At 38.1% G+C, this 16,346-nt stretch overlaps 1 protein-coding gene across 4 annotated transcripts in view; it reads right to left on the bottom strand.

The window, feature by feature from the left end:
- Positions 1–16,346, bottom strand: part of dlg5a (discs, large homolog 5a (Drosophila)) — an 88,487-nt gene that overhangs the window by 41,323 nt on the left and 30,818 nt on the right. For all 4 annotated transcript variants that reach the window (XM_073873043.1, XM_073873046.1, XM_073873045.1 and 1 more), the window contains exons 5-14: positions 15,564–15,747; positions 10,922–11,181; positions 10,497–10,809; positions 7,012–7,242; positions 3,798–3,982; positions 3,582–3,707; positions 1,205–1,337; positions 885–1,012; positions 624–799; positions 426–529 (exon numbers count right to left, since the gene is read on the bottom strand). In XM_073873043.1, coding sequence (XP_073729144.1) covers positions 426–529; positions 624–799; positions 885–1,012; positions 1,205–1,337; positions 3,582–3,707; positions 3,798–3,982; positions 7,012–7,242; positions 10,497–10,809; positions 10,922–11,181; positions 15,564–15,747 — 1,840 coding nt within the window. The remainder of the gene's footprint in view (positions 1–425; positions 530–623; positions 800–884; positions 1,013–1,204; positions 1,338–3,581; positions 3,708–3,797; positions 3,983–7,011; positions 7,243–10,496; positions 10,810–10,921; positions 11,182–15,563; positions 15,748–16,346) is intronic.

Genomic DNA, 16,346 nt, shown 5'->3' with positions numbered 1-16,346 from the left:
AGTCAAAGCCGGGTGCCACGGACAGGCACCACCTGTCGGTGTCGGTGTGCGTATACTCATAGAAAACAATGTGTTTGATTTTTTGGAACGGCGCAGGGGCGCTGAGCTGTGCGTCCGTTGTGCGACCCCCTTAAGAGTCCAAGGCGGCACAAAAGATCTATTTAAATTAACATTCATGTATTAGGCAATACATTATTATGTATTTCTCCAAAGCAACTTATAGTGCATTACAGAGTACACATTTTTTGTCAGCATGCGTGTTTTCTGGGTTCGAACCCATGACCTTTCCAACAGAAAGGTTACAGATATCAAACTACCCAGTATTGATTATTTCAGGATTAACATCTGCATTATGACTACAGACTAAATCAGATCCCTGATAGTATCAATTTAAAAACAAATGGTACGACTGCCCAAAGACTCACAGCAATGAGACGGTCTCCGATAGCAAGAGATCCCTCTCTGGCAGCGGGGCTTCCCGGTGCAATAGCGGCCACATAGACGCCACCCTCAAGGGTAATACCAGCGTCTGGAAAAAGATAAGATTAAAATGAATAGTCCCTATTTAAAAAAGCAAAAGAAAATGTAAAATGAGACAGACTGGTCGGAGATGTAAGCGATACCTTTGTGTCCGATAAGATTGATGTGAACAGGAGTAACTAGTCTCCCTCCTAAAGATTTTCTTCTGCGAACCACCATATTGATGAGGCCTCCACCATTAAGAACAGCTTTGATGACCTGTTTTCTGTCTTTGCTAGTCAGGTCCACATCATTTATCTTCAGGAGCCAATCATTCACCCTATTGAGAGAAAGGCATGAGCACAAAACAATGAGCTGAGAAATTGCAGTGCGGTCAATATCGAAAAATCGCTAGCTGAATTCACCTTAATCTTCCATCTGCGATACTTCCTTTGTCCACCCTGGTCACAAATATCCCACAATCCCCTGGTAAATATGGATCATTTACCCCTTCTGCAATGTCAAACCCTAGCGCCTTCAAATCCATGTCGTCCTGTTGGAAGAATAATGGAGAGACAGACAAATGCACCTGAAATGGTGAAATTATCCACGGCATTCTTTGTTGGAGCAATTATAGCAACTATAATATAAACCCTATAGACTAGTCAACATGACTCAATATCCCTTTTAATTTTAATAACAATCATATTTATATATCAGTTTATTTAGTGTTTGACACTCCTACCCGGTCCTTCTCAAACTCCACCACTTCTGTCTCCCACTCCAATGAATCTGTGTCTATGGCTGAATCATGGGAGCTGTGAGCCATCAGCTGGCAAAAACGCGCCTCTTTCTCCAACTGGCTCTCCATCTTCTCCCTTTATCAGCACGGAGAGCACAAGACAGGTCATTTTCCATCTCATCGCGCCACACGGGCGCATGCAGTCATCCAATTCATCTCATGCCCACGCAAACCAACACAAAAACAAGAATGTCAAGCGTCAAAAGTCTTTGTGAAAACCATCTCTCTTAACCGCTGCTGATGCAACACTGAGAAAACATAAGATTTTGGTATTTTATGACCTGTTGGCATCAGGGCGTCTTTTGACAGAGTATATGGAGTGTGCAACACGTGCACAAGATGGAAATGTAGTGCATCAAGTGTTGTAAATGCAACATCAAGGTCACATCAAAAATTTAGTAGGAAAAAGAATCAGGTGGTTGGGGAATACTGGCAAACTGTCACTAAGATTCGTAGAGTCAGAGAGAAAAGCCTGGAGGGCGTCAGTGACATGATTTGTCTCAAAAAAAAAATAAAGAAAAAAAAGTTTATAGCAGGAGGGTGGTCTGAAGTTTCTGCTGGGGACAAATGAACCACTAGGGGGCGCTTGAAGAACAATTTTGGTCAGACATACAAAAGTCACATACAGAAGCAAAGTAAGCAAAGTGAATAATTTATCAAACTATACAATTATAAACTGCACTTTTTTGAAGTGGCATTTCACAAGTATTTATACAAGAATAATATTTGTGTGAAATGAATCAGAGATTAATTATAAAATAGAATCGTGGAAAGGAATTGAAACTCATATTTGATACTGTACTGTAATGTTATGTACTGTTAACTTTTTCTTTTATCTATTTTATGTAAATAATATATTACAGCCACATATAAACTACATTTCATTCTGCATATTGCTTATTTAATATAGTGCTGCCTCACGATTAGTCGCGAGTAATCATTTGCAGAATAAAAGTTTTTGTTTACATAATATATGTTGGTGTACTGTGTATAATAATTATGTATAAATACACACGTAAATACACACACACAAGTATAATTAAGAAACATTTGCATGTGTATATACATCTTTATATTTATATATAATTTATATTATATATTAATATAAATATTTATTATATAAATATATTTTTATGTATGTGTTTGTATTTGGGTGATTCTCACGAAACCATTAAAACACCACGGCACTAATGATTTTAGCTTTTAAATGTGTAATATAGTAACATTAAAAAGCATCAGAATTAACACAATACTGTGTTCTACCTTGCACAATGTGTGATTTCAACATAAGAATTTATAATTGTAAATTTTATCTCATTTTCTGCTGAAATTCTCATTACCGCAATGTGTCTGGCTGTGTTTGAATATGCGTTATGTTGTAATTTAATCAAATTAACACAAAAATATTAAGAAAAAAATAAATGGATGTTTTGCTAGACTACTTTAGATGACAGAAAAAATATTTACTGAATATTCATGTATAATAATAATGAAGAAAAATCAGGAAAATGATGTGTCCATGCCTGATGTTCTCATACTCCGCAACACTTTTTGAGAACAGTTTAAGCACACATACAGAATTTTAATAAAGTTTGATTTTGAGTGACCAAGCACATGGACCAGTTACTTCAAGATGGCTACCAGGTAATATCATTTTTTTTTACAGTTAATTTGAAATATTGTCTTGTCAGAATGCTTACACGACATTTTGATTATCATTACCGCAACAGATGCTTATTAAATGTTAATTAAATTAATAAAAGCATAATACTTTGATTTTAAATGCATGTGCAGATTCTCCAAATTATGTTCTTTCAGGTTTGTCATGTCATTTTGAAAATATGTCACTGTTGATGTTTTCTGACTGTTGCGGTTATGAGATTTTTTAGGACTCGTTTTTTTTATTATGTTACAAAAAGTGTTAAATGATAAGTAAAAGTTTTTAAATTAATGTTCCCATTTACTCCAGACTTTGTTTTTCAATGTCTGGTGGGAAAAAAAGTAAATTAAAGCAATTTTTACATTTTCATGCTTGACATTTTTAAAACCAAGAATCACCCATTTATACATAAATATTATACACAGTACACCCACATACACTATCCAAACAAAAACCTCCACTCTGCAAACGACTAGGCGCGACCAACCGTGAAGCAGCACCAATTTAATATCCTTAGCCATGCAACATATTGCTTCTTAAACATTATAAAATATTTTGGAGCCTTCACCGAAAAAGAAAATTAAGACCCTAGACCCGCTGGAAACACAATTAAATACCCCTGCCGTAAATGCCCCTATATATCACAGATCAAGTGTTTACTTGAGCTCTTTAAGCTCCCTGGTGGCATCGTTCCTCTGCTTCCTCATGTCGTCAAGGTTACGGAGAGCGTCGGCCAGATCGCTGACGGCCCGGTCTCTCTCCCTGCGAAGGTTATCACATAACGTCCTGCCAAAAAATAAAACCACACGTTTAAGCATCAGCACCAACAGCAGTATATAATTATATTGCTGCAGTTCAGTGGCTCCAGGACTGTACCGTATGCTCTCTCTCTCAGCAACAATCTTGTCTCTCTCCTGAAATGCCCAATCTCTGCGACACTTGGCCACCTCGGCCTCCTGCACGGCCTCCTTCAGTTCCTGAGACATGGCCTCGCACTGCTTCCTCAACACTTCGATTTCTTTATTGGCACGCTCCATGTCCACCGTAGCGGAGTCTTGTTTCTGTATCAAAACAAGAGATGGGAAACCATGATGATTAATAACCAAACTCTTTACATGTTTCATTAAAAAAGAAGAAATTAATCAGTGAGTAAGAATTTTAAGTAGTAAAGAATAACTTAAAATAATAACTTTGGGTTTAATGTTGACTTTACAGCTAATATAGAGCCCTCTAGTGGCATCTAGTGGTACTATGGGCTGACTAAATAGCCAAACTTTGTCATTCTAGCATCCACTTCTGGGATCCTAAAGGGCACATATTACGCCCATTTTTACAAGATGTAATATAAGCCTCAAGTGTGCCTAGAATTTGAGCTGAACTTCACAGACACAATACCCCATAGATCATTTGTTATAGCATGTCCAAAATGCCCCTATTTGGGTGGGAGGAAAAAAAGTGAGGTTTTCATGTCTGTACCTTTAAAAGGGCCGCTAATGTAGGTGTTATCAGGAATATTAAAATAGTCCCTTGTATCCCCAGAAAGTTTTAGCTCAAAATACACCACAGATCTTTCATTATACGATGCTGAACATGGCCATTTGTGGCTGCAATGAAAAACGCACTGCTTTTGTGTGCATTAAATGCAAAGAAAGCTCCTGTTACCCTCCGCGTATGCTAAGTAGGCACACATGTGCTTTGGACTACATCAAAACATGTGTCTCTGGCAAAAGGTTGAACTATGCGCTCATAAGGTGGAGTCTGTGAGTGGTCATGGGTGCGACGTAATCAGTGTGACATCCCATTGATAAGGGATCCCCAACAGCCTGTTTTGTGTGACTTTCAGTTCAAAGGAGAATACACAAAGAATAATAGACCCTTTCAAGGTTTGTAAACATTGAATGACTATCGAGTGCGCGCTTAGCATGGGGTCAAACTGTTCATACCATCTATAGGCTTTCTACTTTAATGTAACGGGGCTGAAAAATGATGATTTACCTGAAATGAAGTGAGCACTACAAACACAAGCCTCTTTGATCTTTGCATTGTCCCAGACTGCATGTTTAACTGCTTGCAGCTGCAGATGTCGTATTTTTTGTTTTTGAGATTCTGCAGGAATCCCAAAAAACTTAACGGCAGACCTGGTGCGATTTTCAAAGCCCACGAGGCAAGTAGGCATTTTTGACGATACCGAATAATACGCAACTCAATCTGCTGTAATGACTTTTCTGACCCCGACATGCGCAGTGGGAACCCCCTGTGACGTGAACTGTGAAGGTGTCTATTGATGGATTTGTATAATAACAGGATGTTTCTGCGCACACATTGGCGACTCATTTTCTGATAGAAACGCATTTAAAAGGTGCATTTTTAGGTTAGGAGGGCTTAAATGCAAATGAGCCACTGCTTTTGGTTAAAAATAGATCTGATTCTTGTCAATACAGTTTGGGACAATAGTATCTTTAGCCACATTGGTGCTACAACGTGTTAACAAACACAAACCAGTAAGTCAGTGACCCTGGGCGGAGCTTTGTTTGTGTGACATCACATTAACAAGAGAACCAAAACAGCATGTCAAATGAGACTGCTTTGGTTTAATGAGGATTAAAATAGGAGGAGTGGGTGGATTTCATGGGGTTCCCACACTGCCAACACACAATTATGTCCAAACACCTTGTAAAAGTGGGTTTTGCATAATGTGCGCCCTTTAAGACGAACCAATCACATTTACAGAAATGGAAATAAAATAAAATCTATTTGTATTTTTATCATTTTATGAATGAAATATGTCAACTACAATACCAAAATGTTATTGCTAGTCATTAATTGCACTAAATTGTTTTCGAGTTAAGTGACTTTGCGTGACCCACACATAGACTATTATGGGTTACATACAAAAAAATTCAGCAGCAGATAGCTTTATGCAAATTTTCTTGGCTTTATTATGGTAAGAAAATTTATATACACATACCCTTTTTGCTTAAAGAACAGCTGATAACTAGTGAAAATGGAGAGACTTTTACTTTTACTTTTATAAAAGTAAACTGTTGCCATTATTTTGCAAAATCCATATAAAATTGTGGATCAACTTTTTATACTACAAGAGATGAAAGATGTTTTACTCGTGTATGGTAGTTTATATTAGCCCGGATACTGCAACATAATTGCACGGCAGCATAAATTAAGACCTTCATCTGTCCTTAAAAATGTACTCTGTGGTAAATTACGTTGTGTAACTGAGACTACAGTCTACAGTGGTCCACTAGTGGTCCGTGAGGGTACTGCAGGTGGGCCGTGTAAAAGCAAAATAAAATATAAAATAATTTTTTTTAAGAAATATATATTTTTAAGAATATGTTTTAAGAATCTGTTGTACTGATGTGATGACCAGTTATAGTTTTAGTGCTAGTAAGCCTATTTAGAGGTGCAGATAAATTCAGGACTTTGTGTAGACATATTTTATTATGAGTATTATGAGGTGGTCCACGAAAATTCTTGATTACAAATAATGGTCCACACACACAAAAAGTTTGAAAACCCCTGGCCTAGATCAGAGGTAGGCAATGTCAGTCCTGGAGTGCCGATGTCCTGCTGAGTTTAGCTTCAGCTCTATTAAAGCACACATGAACAAACAAATCAAGGTCTAAAGCAGGAGCCTCCAACCCACAAAGTTAGTACAAATGGAAAAAAGTTTTTGTATTACTTGATGATTTTAATTTATTTTACTTTTTTTCATTGTTTAAAATGTTAACATACATAAAAGAAGCCAAGCTAACATAAAAAATATGTAATAAATAAATATTACAATTGAGACTATTAATAGAATGTGCTTTGGCAGGCAACTTACAGACTCCATGCGGGCAACCAGGTGCCCGCGAGTGCCATGTTGGAGAAGACCGGTCTAAAGAGTCAACTGAAAACTACAGCTAAGCAAGGTTTTATCAGGGTTGGAGCTAAAATTTGCAAGATATTGGCACTCCAGGACCGACGTTACCTACCCCTGGTCTAGATGCTTGCCCTACAACATAAGAATTAAGTAATTATTTAATAATGTATTTGTGTGGCTATATGTTAACACCAAGTCTCTATGCACCTGTCTGGCCTGGTAGTATTCACGCAGTAGCTGGTCTCTCTGGATGATGGCTTCGGTCCTCTCTTTCCTGGCCACATCTCTCTCCTCCCGCACGGTCTCGATGTCTTTACAGGCCTGACTCAGCTCTTTCTGTGCCTCCGCTTTGTCCTTCACCTCATGGCAGTATTTTTCCAGCAGCTCGTTCCTCTCACAGATGGCACGGTCCCGATCCACCAGCGATGAATTTAGTTCCTACAAAAGCACACGGACAGCAGGGACAGTGAGTATCACTAAACTCTATTTATTTGAAGTGCTTTTTCAAAACAGAATGTTACTCACTGGTAGGAACTTATAAAACATTTGACAGCATATAAAACACCAGTGTTTCCCACAGACTTACAATTTATTTGTGGCGGCACAGGGTGAATAATGGGTAACTAATATGTGGTCAGATCGGTCATTTTTAGATACAGAGCCATGCACAGTTACAATCAATGCTGTGCACACCGCCACGTCTGCCCACTCATTGCAGGTCGCCACAAATAAATGATTAATGTATGGGAACACTGAAACACATTCATTAACATGTCATAAATGTACTCATTTCAGCAAGGTACTTAACTTCAGATGCTCCAGAGAAAATGTTACTGGACAGACTGTAGGACGCTTTGGATTAAAGGGGGGCCTAACGGTATTTCATGCATTCTGACTTATTAACACAGTTAAAGAGTTAAATTTTCATGTTGAACATAGGCAGCTTTAAAGAACCATTTGGCAGTATGAAAAAGTATTTATGTGCCGAATGCACTTCGCTGACGTTTGTATAAATATATGAACGTTTTTTCGACTCCTTATTCTGTAGCATAACGAGTGCCGGAAGTACTGTGGAAGTCCTTATATGGGCACTTCACCCGGAATCCGGTTGTTAAGGGAACACGCTCAGATTTTGGGACTTTAGCTTATTCACTGTATCCCCTAGAGTTAGATAAGTCCATACACACCTTTCTCATCTCTGTGCGTGCTGTAACTCTGTCTGACGCAGCCCCCGCTAGCTTAGCTTAGCACAAAGACTGGAAGTGAATGGCTTCAGCTAGCATACTGCTCCAATAAGTGACAAAATAACGCAAACATTTTCCTATTTATATGTTGTGATTTGTATAGTCACACCGTGTACAAATAACAAGGTCATATGAGACACGGCAATCTTTTAACAGTATACATACTGGGAACTATATTCTCAGAAGGCGAAGCACTGCTACTTGGGCGGAGTGATTGCACAACTCTGACCGAAATCTCTGCTCCTCACCAGGAGGCTTCTCAGGTACTGCGAGCAAATCACTCCGCCCAAGTAGCAGCGCTGCACCTTCTGAGAATATAGTTCTCTGTATATATACTGTTAAAAGATGGATGTGTCTCATATGACCTTGTTATTTGTACACGGTGTGACTATACAAATCACAACATATAAATATGAAAATGTTTGCGTTATTTTGTCACTTATAGGGAGCAGTATGCTAGCTGAAGCCATTCACTTCCAGTAGAGGATATTATTTAAAGGGACAATTATCAGCACTATTTATTCAAATTACACATTTAATTTGATTAACTCTGGGTTAGCAGTGGAGTTGTGCAGGTGTGTTTGTTTAAAGGTGGACTGCGTTGAAACGGGCCGGTCCCAACTGGTTCATGAGTCAGAGATGGTAAGTAAAACTGCATCAAATGTCTGCGTTTTGTTGTCAATCGGCACATAAGTGCATGTAATGTAAACGGCACGCACATATAGTGAATCATACGTTTTCCGGAGATAGTGGAATAATATTTGTGTGTGTTGCATGCTCGTGACTCGCTCGGCCCGCGGTACACCTACAGGAGCTTGGCTTTTTCGCAAAGTAGCGGTACAGCTGATCTGTCTTTTATAAATCTGATCAAACTAAAGACTCTGGAGATATGAAAGATGCAATATTTCTCTATAGGTACTAAGGGGGTGACAATTTAGATTTTAAATCAAAATTGATCGAAATTAAGTCACATCCTCGAACTTCGAATTAAAAAAATTGAATCATCGATGCTGCCACGCACGCCCCCATGTCTGTGACAAGTCTGGTCGTTTCTCCGAAATGAGATCCGTTTCACAACAACTTATTTCAGCTGCTTAAGAGTTATGAAAACAGCATTTAAACATGACTTATTGGGGTTTAGTCTCACAATCTTGTCTGACGGTAATAAAAGCGCATTTTAAAGGTCCTGACAGAAATGTTCATCTGACAGGAAGTTTTGTTTTATCAGGTATGTGTGTGTACCATATTTTTCCACTGGCAGCACGACTAACATGGCAGGGCATCCCCGGGTTCAAGGTCAGATATTAAAGGATTAGTCCATTTTCTTAAAAGAAAAATCCAGATAATTTACTAACCACCATGTCAACCAAAATGTTGATGTCTTTCTTTGTTCAGTCCAGAAGAAATTATGTTTTTTGAGGAAAACATTGCAGGATTTTTCTCATTTTAACGGACTTTAATAGAGCCCAACATTTAATACATAACTCAACACTTAACAATTTTTTTCAACGGAGTTTCAAAGGACTATAAACAATCCCAAACGATGCATAAGGGTCTTATCTAGCGAAACGATTGTCATTTTTGACAAGAAAAATAAAAAATATGTACTCTTAAACCACAACTTTTCGTCTAGGTCCGGTCCAGTGCGACCTAACGTAAATGCGTAGTGACGTAGGGAGGTCACGTGTTACATATATGAAACGCACATTTGCGGACCATTTTAAACAATAAACTGCAACAAAGACATTAATTATTATCATTCCACATACAACAATGTCGGAACAGTCCTCTTTCAAGACGCTTGTAAACACTGGGGCGGAGTTTCGCGTTCGTCCTCTGTGACCTCTTGACGTCATGACGTATTGCGTGGGGTCAGCTGGCGCATCACGACCGGATCTACATGACGAGAAGTTGTGCTTTAAAAGTGTATATTTGTTCTTTTTCTTGTCAAAAATGACAATCGTTTTGCTAGATAAGACCCTTATGCCTCATTTGGGATTGTTTATAGTCCTTTGAAACTCCATTGAAAAAAAACTGTTAAGTGTTGAGTTAAGTATTAAATGTTGGGCTCTATTAAAGTCCATTAAAATTAGAAAAATCCTGCAATGTTTTCCTCAAAAAACATAAATTCTTCTCGACTGAACAAAGAAAGACATCAACATTTTGGATGACGTGGTGGTGAGGAAATTATCTGGATTTTTCTTTTAAGAAAACGGACTAATCCTTTAAATTTCATAAAAGTCTAGTCTAAAAATGGCATAGCATTTTTTGTGCTTTCAAAAAAATTATAATCGAGAATCGAATCGTGACTCGATGTAATCGAATCGAGGATTTGGAGAATTGTGACACCCCTAATAGGTACTCAAGATTAACATGAGATTAGCACATTAGATGTGACCATTGTTATATTAAATTTGGCGATTGATATTTTATGATATATACAGTTACCTGTCTGAGAGCTTCCAACTCCTCACTAGCCACCATCCTCTCTGATGTATTATTCTTAAGTCGGGCCTCGGCAGCCTCCAGCTCCGTCTGCAGCTTGTCCACCTCTTTGATGACCTGGTCCCGCTCACTCATGATTAGCCTGTATTCATTAAACACAGAATCTCGCTCCTCCTTAAACTTCTCTGCATCCTTCACGGCCTTCAGCTGGAAGTTCTTGTAGCGCGTCACCTCCGACTGGAGTCTCTCCATCTCCCTTTGTAACTCCTTGTTCTGGACTGAAGCCTTAGTCAGCTCCTGCTGTACAGTGTCAAATCTAAAAGAGCAAAACCTGCGTCTTTGAACTAAACACTGATATCACTTCTCCAGACACATTTAGCACTTATAAGTACAGATTCTGTTAGTTTAACAGAAACAAAGTGCCTTACCGCCTCATAGATGTGGTCCACTGCTGTTGGTACTGGATGGCTGTGTCGCGCTGTTTCAGCAAAGCATCGATTTGTTTTTGCAAGCGTCTGTTTTCTTCTTCCACCTGCTCCAGTCGACTCAGATCTGTGTTGTGACTGGCCACCTTTTCGCTGTATCGCTTGCTCAAGGTGTCATATTCTTTCTTTACACCCTCCAGTTTGTCCATGGCTGTGTCATAAAGCTTATTTAAAACCTCGGATGAACCATTCTCCCTGATCACCTGCAGAAATACAACAGTGTGGTTACATGGGTAAAAGAATTGAAAGTTTGGACTGTAAAATAATTCATTATTTGAGTGACTTTTAATATTATAAAACTAAATTTCCCCAATGCAAACACCAGAGGGCGATCCTGGGTTTATAAAAAAAGATATCTACTGTACTTGCATGCAAAATACTGTCACAAATCATGCAGTATTAACTATTAAACAAATGCAATATTAAGCATTTGGGTGATTCTCACGAAACCATTGAAACACCACGGCACTAATGATTTTAGCTTTAAAATGTGTAATATAGTAACATTAAAAAGCATCAGAATGAACACAATACTGTGTTCTACCTTGCACAATGTGTGATTTCAACATAAGAATTTATAATTGTAAATTTTATCTCATTTTCTGCTGAAATTCTCATTACCGCAATGTGTCCGGCTGTGTTTGAACATGCGTTATGTTGTAATTTAATCAAATTAAACCCAAAAATATTAAAAAAAAAATAAATGGATGTTTTGCTAGACTACTTTAGATGACAGAAAAAATATTTACTGAATATTCATGTATAATAATAATGAAGAAAAATTAGGAAAATGATGTGTCCATGCCTGATGTTCTCATCCTCCGCAACACTTCTGGAGAACAGTTTAAGCACACATACAGAATTTTAATAAAGTTTGATTTTGAGTGACCAAGCACATGCACCAGTTACTTCAAGATGGCTACCAGGTAAGATCATTTTTTTACAGTTAATTTGAAATATTGTCTTGTCAGAATGCTTACACGACATTTTGATTATCATTACCGCAACAGATGCTTATTAAATGTTAATTTAATTAATAGAAGCATAATACTTTGATTTTAAATGCATGTGCAGAATCTCCAAATTATGTTCTTTCAGGTTTGTCATGTCATTTTGAAAATATGTCAGTGTTGATGTTTTCTGACTGTTGCGGTAATGAGATTTTTTAGGACTCATTTTTTAATTCTGTTACAAAAAGTGTTAAAGGGATACTTCACCGATTTAGCATTCAGCTTTGTATCTGTAGAAACCCGGCAGTATTACTGAATGACCATGTTTCCCTCCCTCATTTCCCCCTGAGAGGAGAGATATCTGCATTTTGGTTCTGCAAAAAAGTCCTCCGATGATGTAATATGACGATTTTTGCATCATCGGAGGACTTTTTTGCAGAACCAAAATGCAGATATCTCTCCTCTCAGGGGGAAATGATGGAGGGAAACATGGTCATTCAGTAATACTGCCGGGTTTCTACAGATACAAAGCTGAATGCTAAATCGGTGAAGTATCCCTTTAAATGATAAGTAAATTAATGTTTTTAAATTAATGTTCCCATTTACTCCAGACTTTGTTTTTCAATGTCTGGTGGGAAAAAAGTAAATTTAAGCAATTTTTACATTTTCATGCTTGACATTTTTAAAACCAAGTTTTCGTGAGAATCACCCATTTAGCGAAACACTTGTTTTGCAAAAAAGTTGTCCTATTAGCCCTAACTACAAAATCAATGCCAATTCCCAGCTTAAGCAATCGCACTGGGGCCTCTGATCAACACAACGCATGGCAAAGCCTAAATGAACATGCGGACTGATCTGACATCCATGTCTTGTTTTCCCTTAGGCCATGTAATCAGTGCTTACGGTATTGACTAACTGCACAACCCTCAGTCCTTTCCCATCAGTCAACTAGCCCTTGCCCTTCTAGCTTGACCTTTAATAAGCACGCTGTGTACTCTTTGTGCAGGCCGTGGGCAGCGTAAGCACTGCTGATGCTTCAAAAGCCCTTTCAATCTGCAGAGCCCCAGCGCAAATCGTCTGATTCTCCCTCTCTCAACTGAATAAAGATGAAGACACGCGCAGACCTGATGCTTTAAAAAGGTTTAAGCAGGCAGGAGGCATTACATATTGGTAGGATGGGAAAAGAGCTGATTCTTTCTAGCAGTGCATCGACGTGGTCGCATTCGATCAAGTAATCTCCTGCCCGATCAAGGTTGGTTGGGACTAGGTCGCACTGGTTGGAAGGATGATCAGCCTCAGGATTTACGACATAAACGCGCTGTTAATGATGCAACACGCTTACTAATCCAACATCACAGTCTGTGCTAAAGGAGAAACCACAAAATCTGCTGTTTAACAAGCTGTGAAGCTTACACACAAATCCTGAATTCAATGACTCTGATGTGGCACCCATGTTGGCATGAAATGCAAATATTTGGCAACCATATTAACAGCTGACTTACATTCACATCGATGCATATCAAATAATAGTTATTTTTTACTTTTACACTAAAGCCTTTATAAAGCAGCACAACCTAATAGATATATAAATTTGATATTTCAGTCTAAAAATTGTAAAAGTTATATGCAAGTAAAATATCTGTCAGCCAATAAACAAGTGCACAAATACAACTTTATACACACAAAAAAAATGCTGGGTTAATTTCAACCCAGTGCTGGGTAAGCCGTTGCTTTATATTAACCCAGAAAATATTTATATCTGACCAACAATGGGTTGAAACAACCCCACATAGGTTAAATTACAATCCAGTGGGTTGGGTTCGTCCCTTTTTGACCCAACGGTTTACAGCTTACAGTTTGGGTTTTATTCTGCATCCATTAATCACCACAAAGACCCATCCATTTATTTACCCAATGTGGTCCCACCTTATTTAAAGGGGTCATAACGTCATAATCTTACCTTTTTCATGTTTACGTGCTATAATTGGGTCCCCAGTGCTTCTATCAACCTAGAAAACGTGAAAAAGATCAACCCAATAACTTTGGCCCTGTTTACATTAGAGCATTTGCATTTTAAAACGGCATTTTAAAATGAAAACAATCCTCGTTTATACTGCCATTTTAAAAAGAATCTTCATCTACACTATACACGACCATAAACGCATGAAACATAACCAATCACGTAACTGGGTATGCGAATAAAAGTGTAAAATAACTTAATACTCTAATAATAGCTTTACGCAGCCTAGGGGTGTGCGAAAATTTTCGTACGAACTGACTGTATCTTCAGTAAAACACCAAATAACTTATTTTCCCTTACCTGACGCTGTTCAGTGTGCAATCAATTCATAAAAATTACGTCAATTTTTAAAAGTGTGCAAGGTCCGTGCACGTCCTCCGCTAGCAACACAGAAATAGCAAAAAGCGCAATCGGCTAAAGGAGCATTAAATATTAATATGACGTTGATTTTATTGTTTTTATTAATTTATATTCATAAATCTTATCAACAAAACATCGATTAAACTTAAGAGACAAATTATATTAAACGAAATTCATTTTAAAGTAACAAACAAAACTTAAATTAAACACGAAAATAATGTCTTACCCATTACAATTCTCCCTTCATATTGGCCTTTACATCGCCCTATATGGCTTTTAAAATTACAGTCTATCTTTCGTAATAAGCTAACTAAATTTAAACAAAACATAAACAACATTACAACCCAACAATACTCAAACATAAATATAAAACAGACATTATCTTTAAGGATTCATGTTAAAACAATCTGATATAGCCTTTATAATAGCTGGTTGGTAGATGTTTACTATTTTTGGAAAACCTCCGTTTCAAACCTCCATTTACCTGAATAAAAATAATTTTTACTTTGAAAATGATGCGCTCTCATGTTAACATCAGCTGTTCGTTTACATAAGACTCCGTCTACGTTCATTTACAGCGCAACGTCTGAGTTCTCAAACTAAAACAGGGTCTGCAGCATTTACGAACGACTCTGTTTATGAGGGTCGAAAACGATGGCGTAGTGTAAATGAAAGGTGTGAACGTGGCAAAAGTAACGCGTTTTAAAAGGTAAACGCATTAATGTAAACATATCCTTAGTTTTGGAAAGCCATTCTTTGCAAGCTTGTGAAAAATTAGGTTGTTCCTATTTTGCCTGTTTTGTGATGTAGGTAGCAAGGCCAATTATAATAATACCGCCCCTTATTCTGCACTATGCAACCACAGCACTGCCATTTAGTGCAGAGAGAAAGAGAGAGAGAAAAAAATAATTGACTGCTCAATTGGGTTTCAATTGCAACAAACCACCATCATTGCAATCAGTATTTGCATTTCATCCGCTCATTTGCATTTTAAAAGACGCACCCACAAACTTTTGCTCAGGCCTACAAAGTGTCAATTTTAACATGCGTTTATAAATTATCTGTGGGGTATTTTGAGCTAAAACTTCACATTAGCACTCTGGGGACACTAAAGATTATGTTACACCTTAAAAAAATCTCATAATATGACCCCTTTAAATAAAATGATTTTTTAAAATAATTTTCAAAATGGCAAATCCTGTTAACTATTTAATAAGGCATTGAACAGGCCTCAGTGTGCATGTGGGGCGAGTACCTGCTGCTGCTGTAGCCTCATGTCGGCCACCTCACGCTGATCTTCAGAGTGAAGTCTCCTGAGCTCCTCGCAGCTCTGTTTAAGATGGTTGTGTTCCCGAACCAGCTTGCCGTTCTCCCTCTTTATAGCCTCCATCTCGTCCTTGAGCTGAGACTGATCGCTCAGGAGACGGCTGTGCTGCATGCTGGAACACACCCGCCCAAAACAAACACAAACAAATGAGCTTTTTTACATATTAGGCAACACATCCGTGAGAATCGGCGTCATGCCTTACATGTACGATCTAGGTAATGTTTCACTTTTATGGGCCCTACAGCTAAAAAAGTCTTATAGGGCAGTATAACACAATCAAAATAAAGAGAGTCCTGCCTGCAGTGTGTCGACATGGGACGTTAGCTCCATATTGGATAGTTCATGCTGGCTATGTTTCAAAACCTCGCAAACTGCACACAGTCACAATTTTAAGGCATCATAGGCAAACTCCCAGCACAAACAATATTCTGAAAGGTAGCATGATTGTTGCCTTTTAAAATATTTCATCTTGACCAAACTCCACTATACTCAATATTAGAATGATGCCTTAATAGACGACTTGAAATCACTCACTTTTGAGGTCGAGTTAGTGTACAATGCTGCATACATAGAGCGCTCCAAATCACTTACTTATGAATTTCAGGTAGAATGTGGTCTCTGTTGAGCGCTTCAAAATGCTCACTAATGAGGTCCAGTTGGAACGCTGCCTATGTAAAGCGCTCCTAATCGCTCACTTCTGAGGTTGAGTTA

The sequence above is a fragment of the Misgurnus anguillicaudatus genome, chromosome 11 (genome assembly GCF_027580225.2).
Source record: "Misgurnus anguillicaudatus chromosome 11, ASM2758022v2, whole genome shotgun sequence".
Lineage (NCBI taxonomy): Eukaryota > Metazoa > Chordata > Actinopteri > Cypriniformes > Cobitidae > Misgurnus > Misgurnus anguillicaudatus.
The sequence above is the reverse complement of the archived record's forward strand: the minus strand, read 5'-3'. Positions and strand labels throughout refer to the sequence as shown.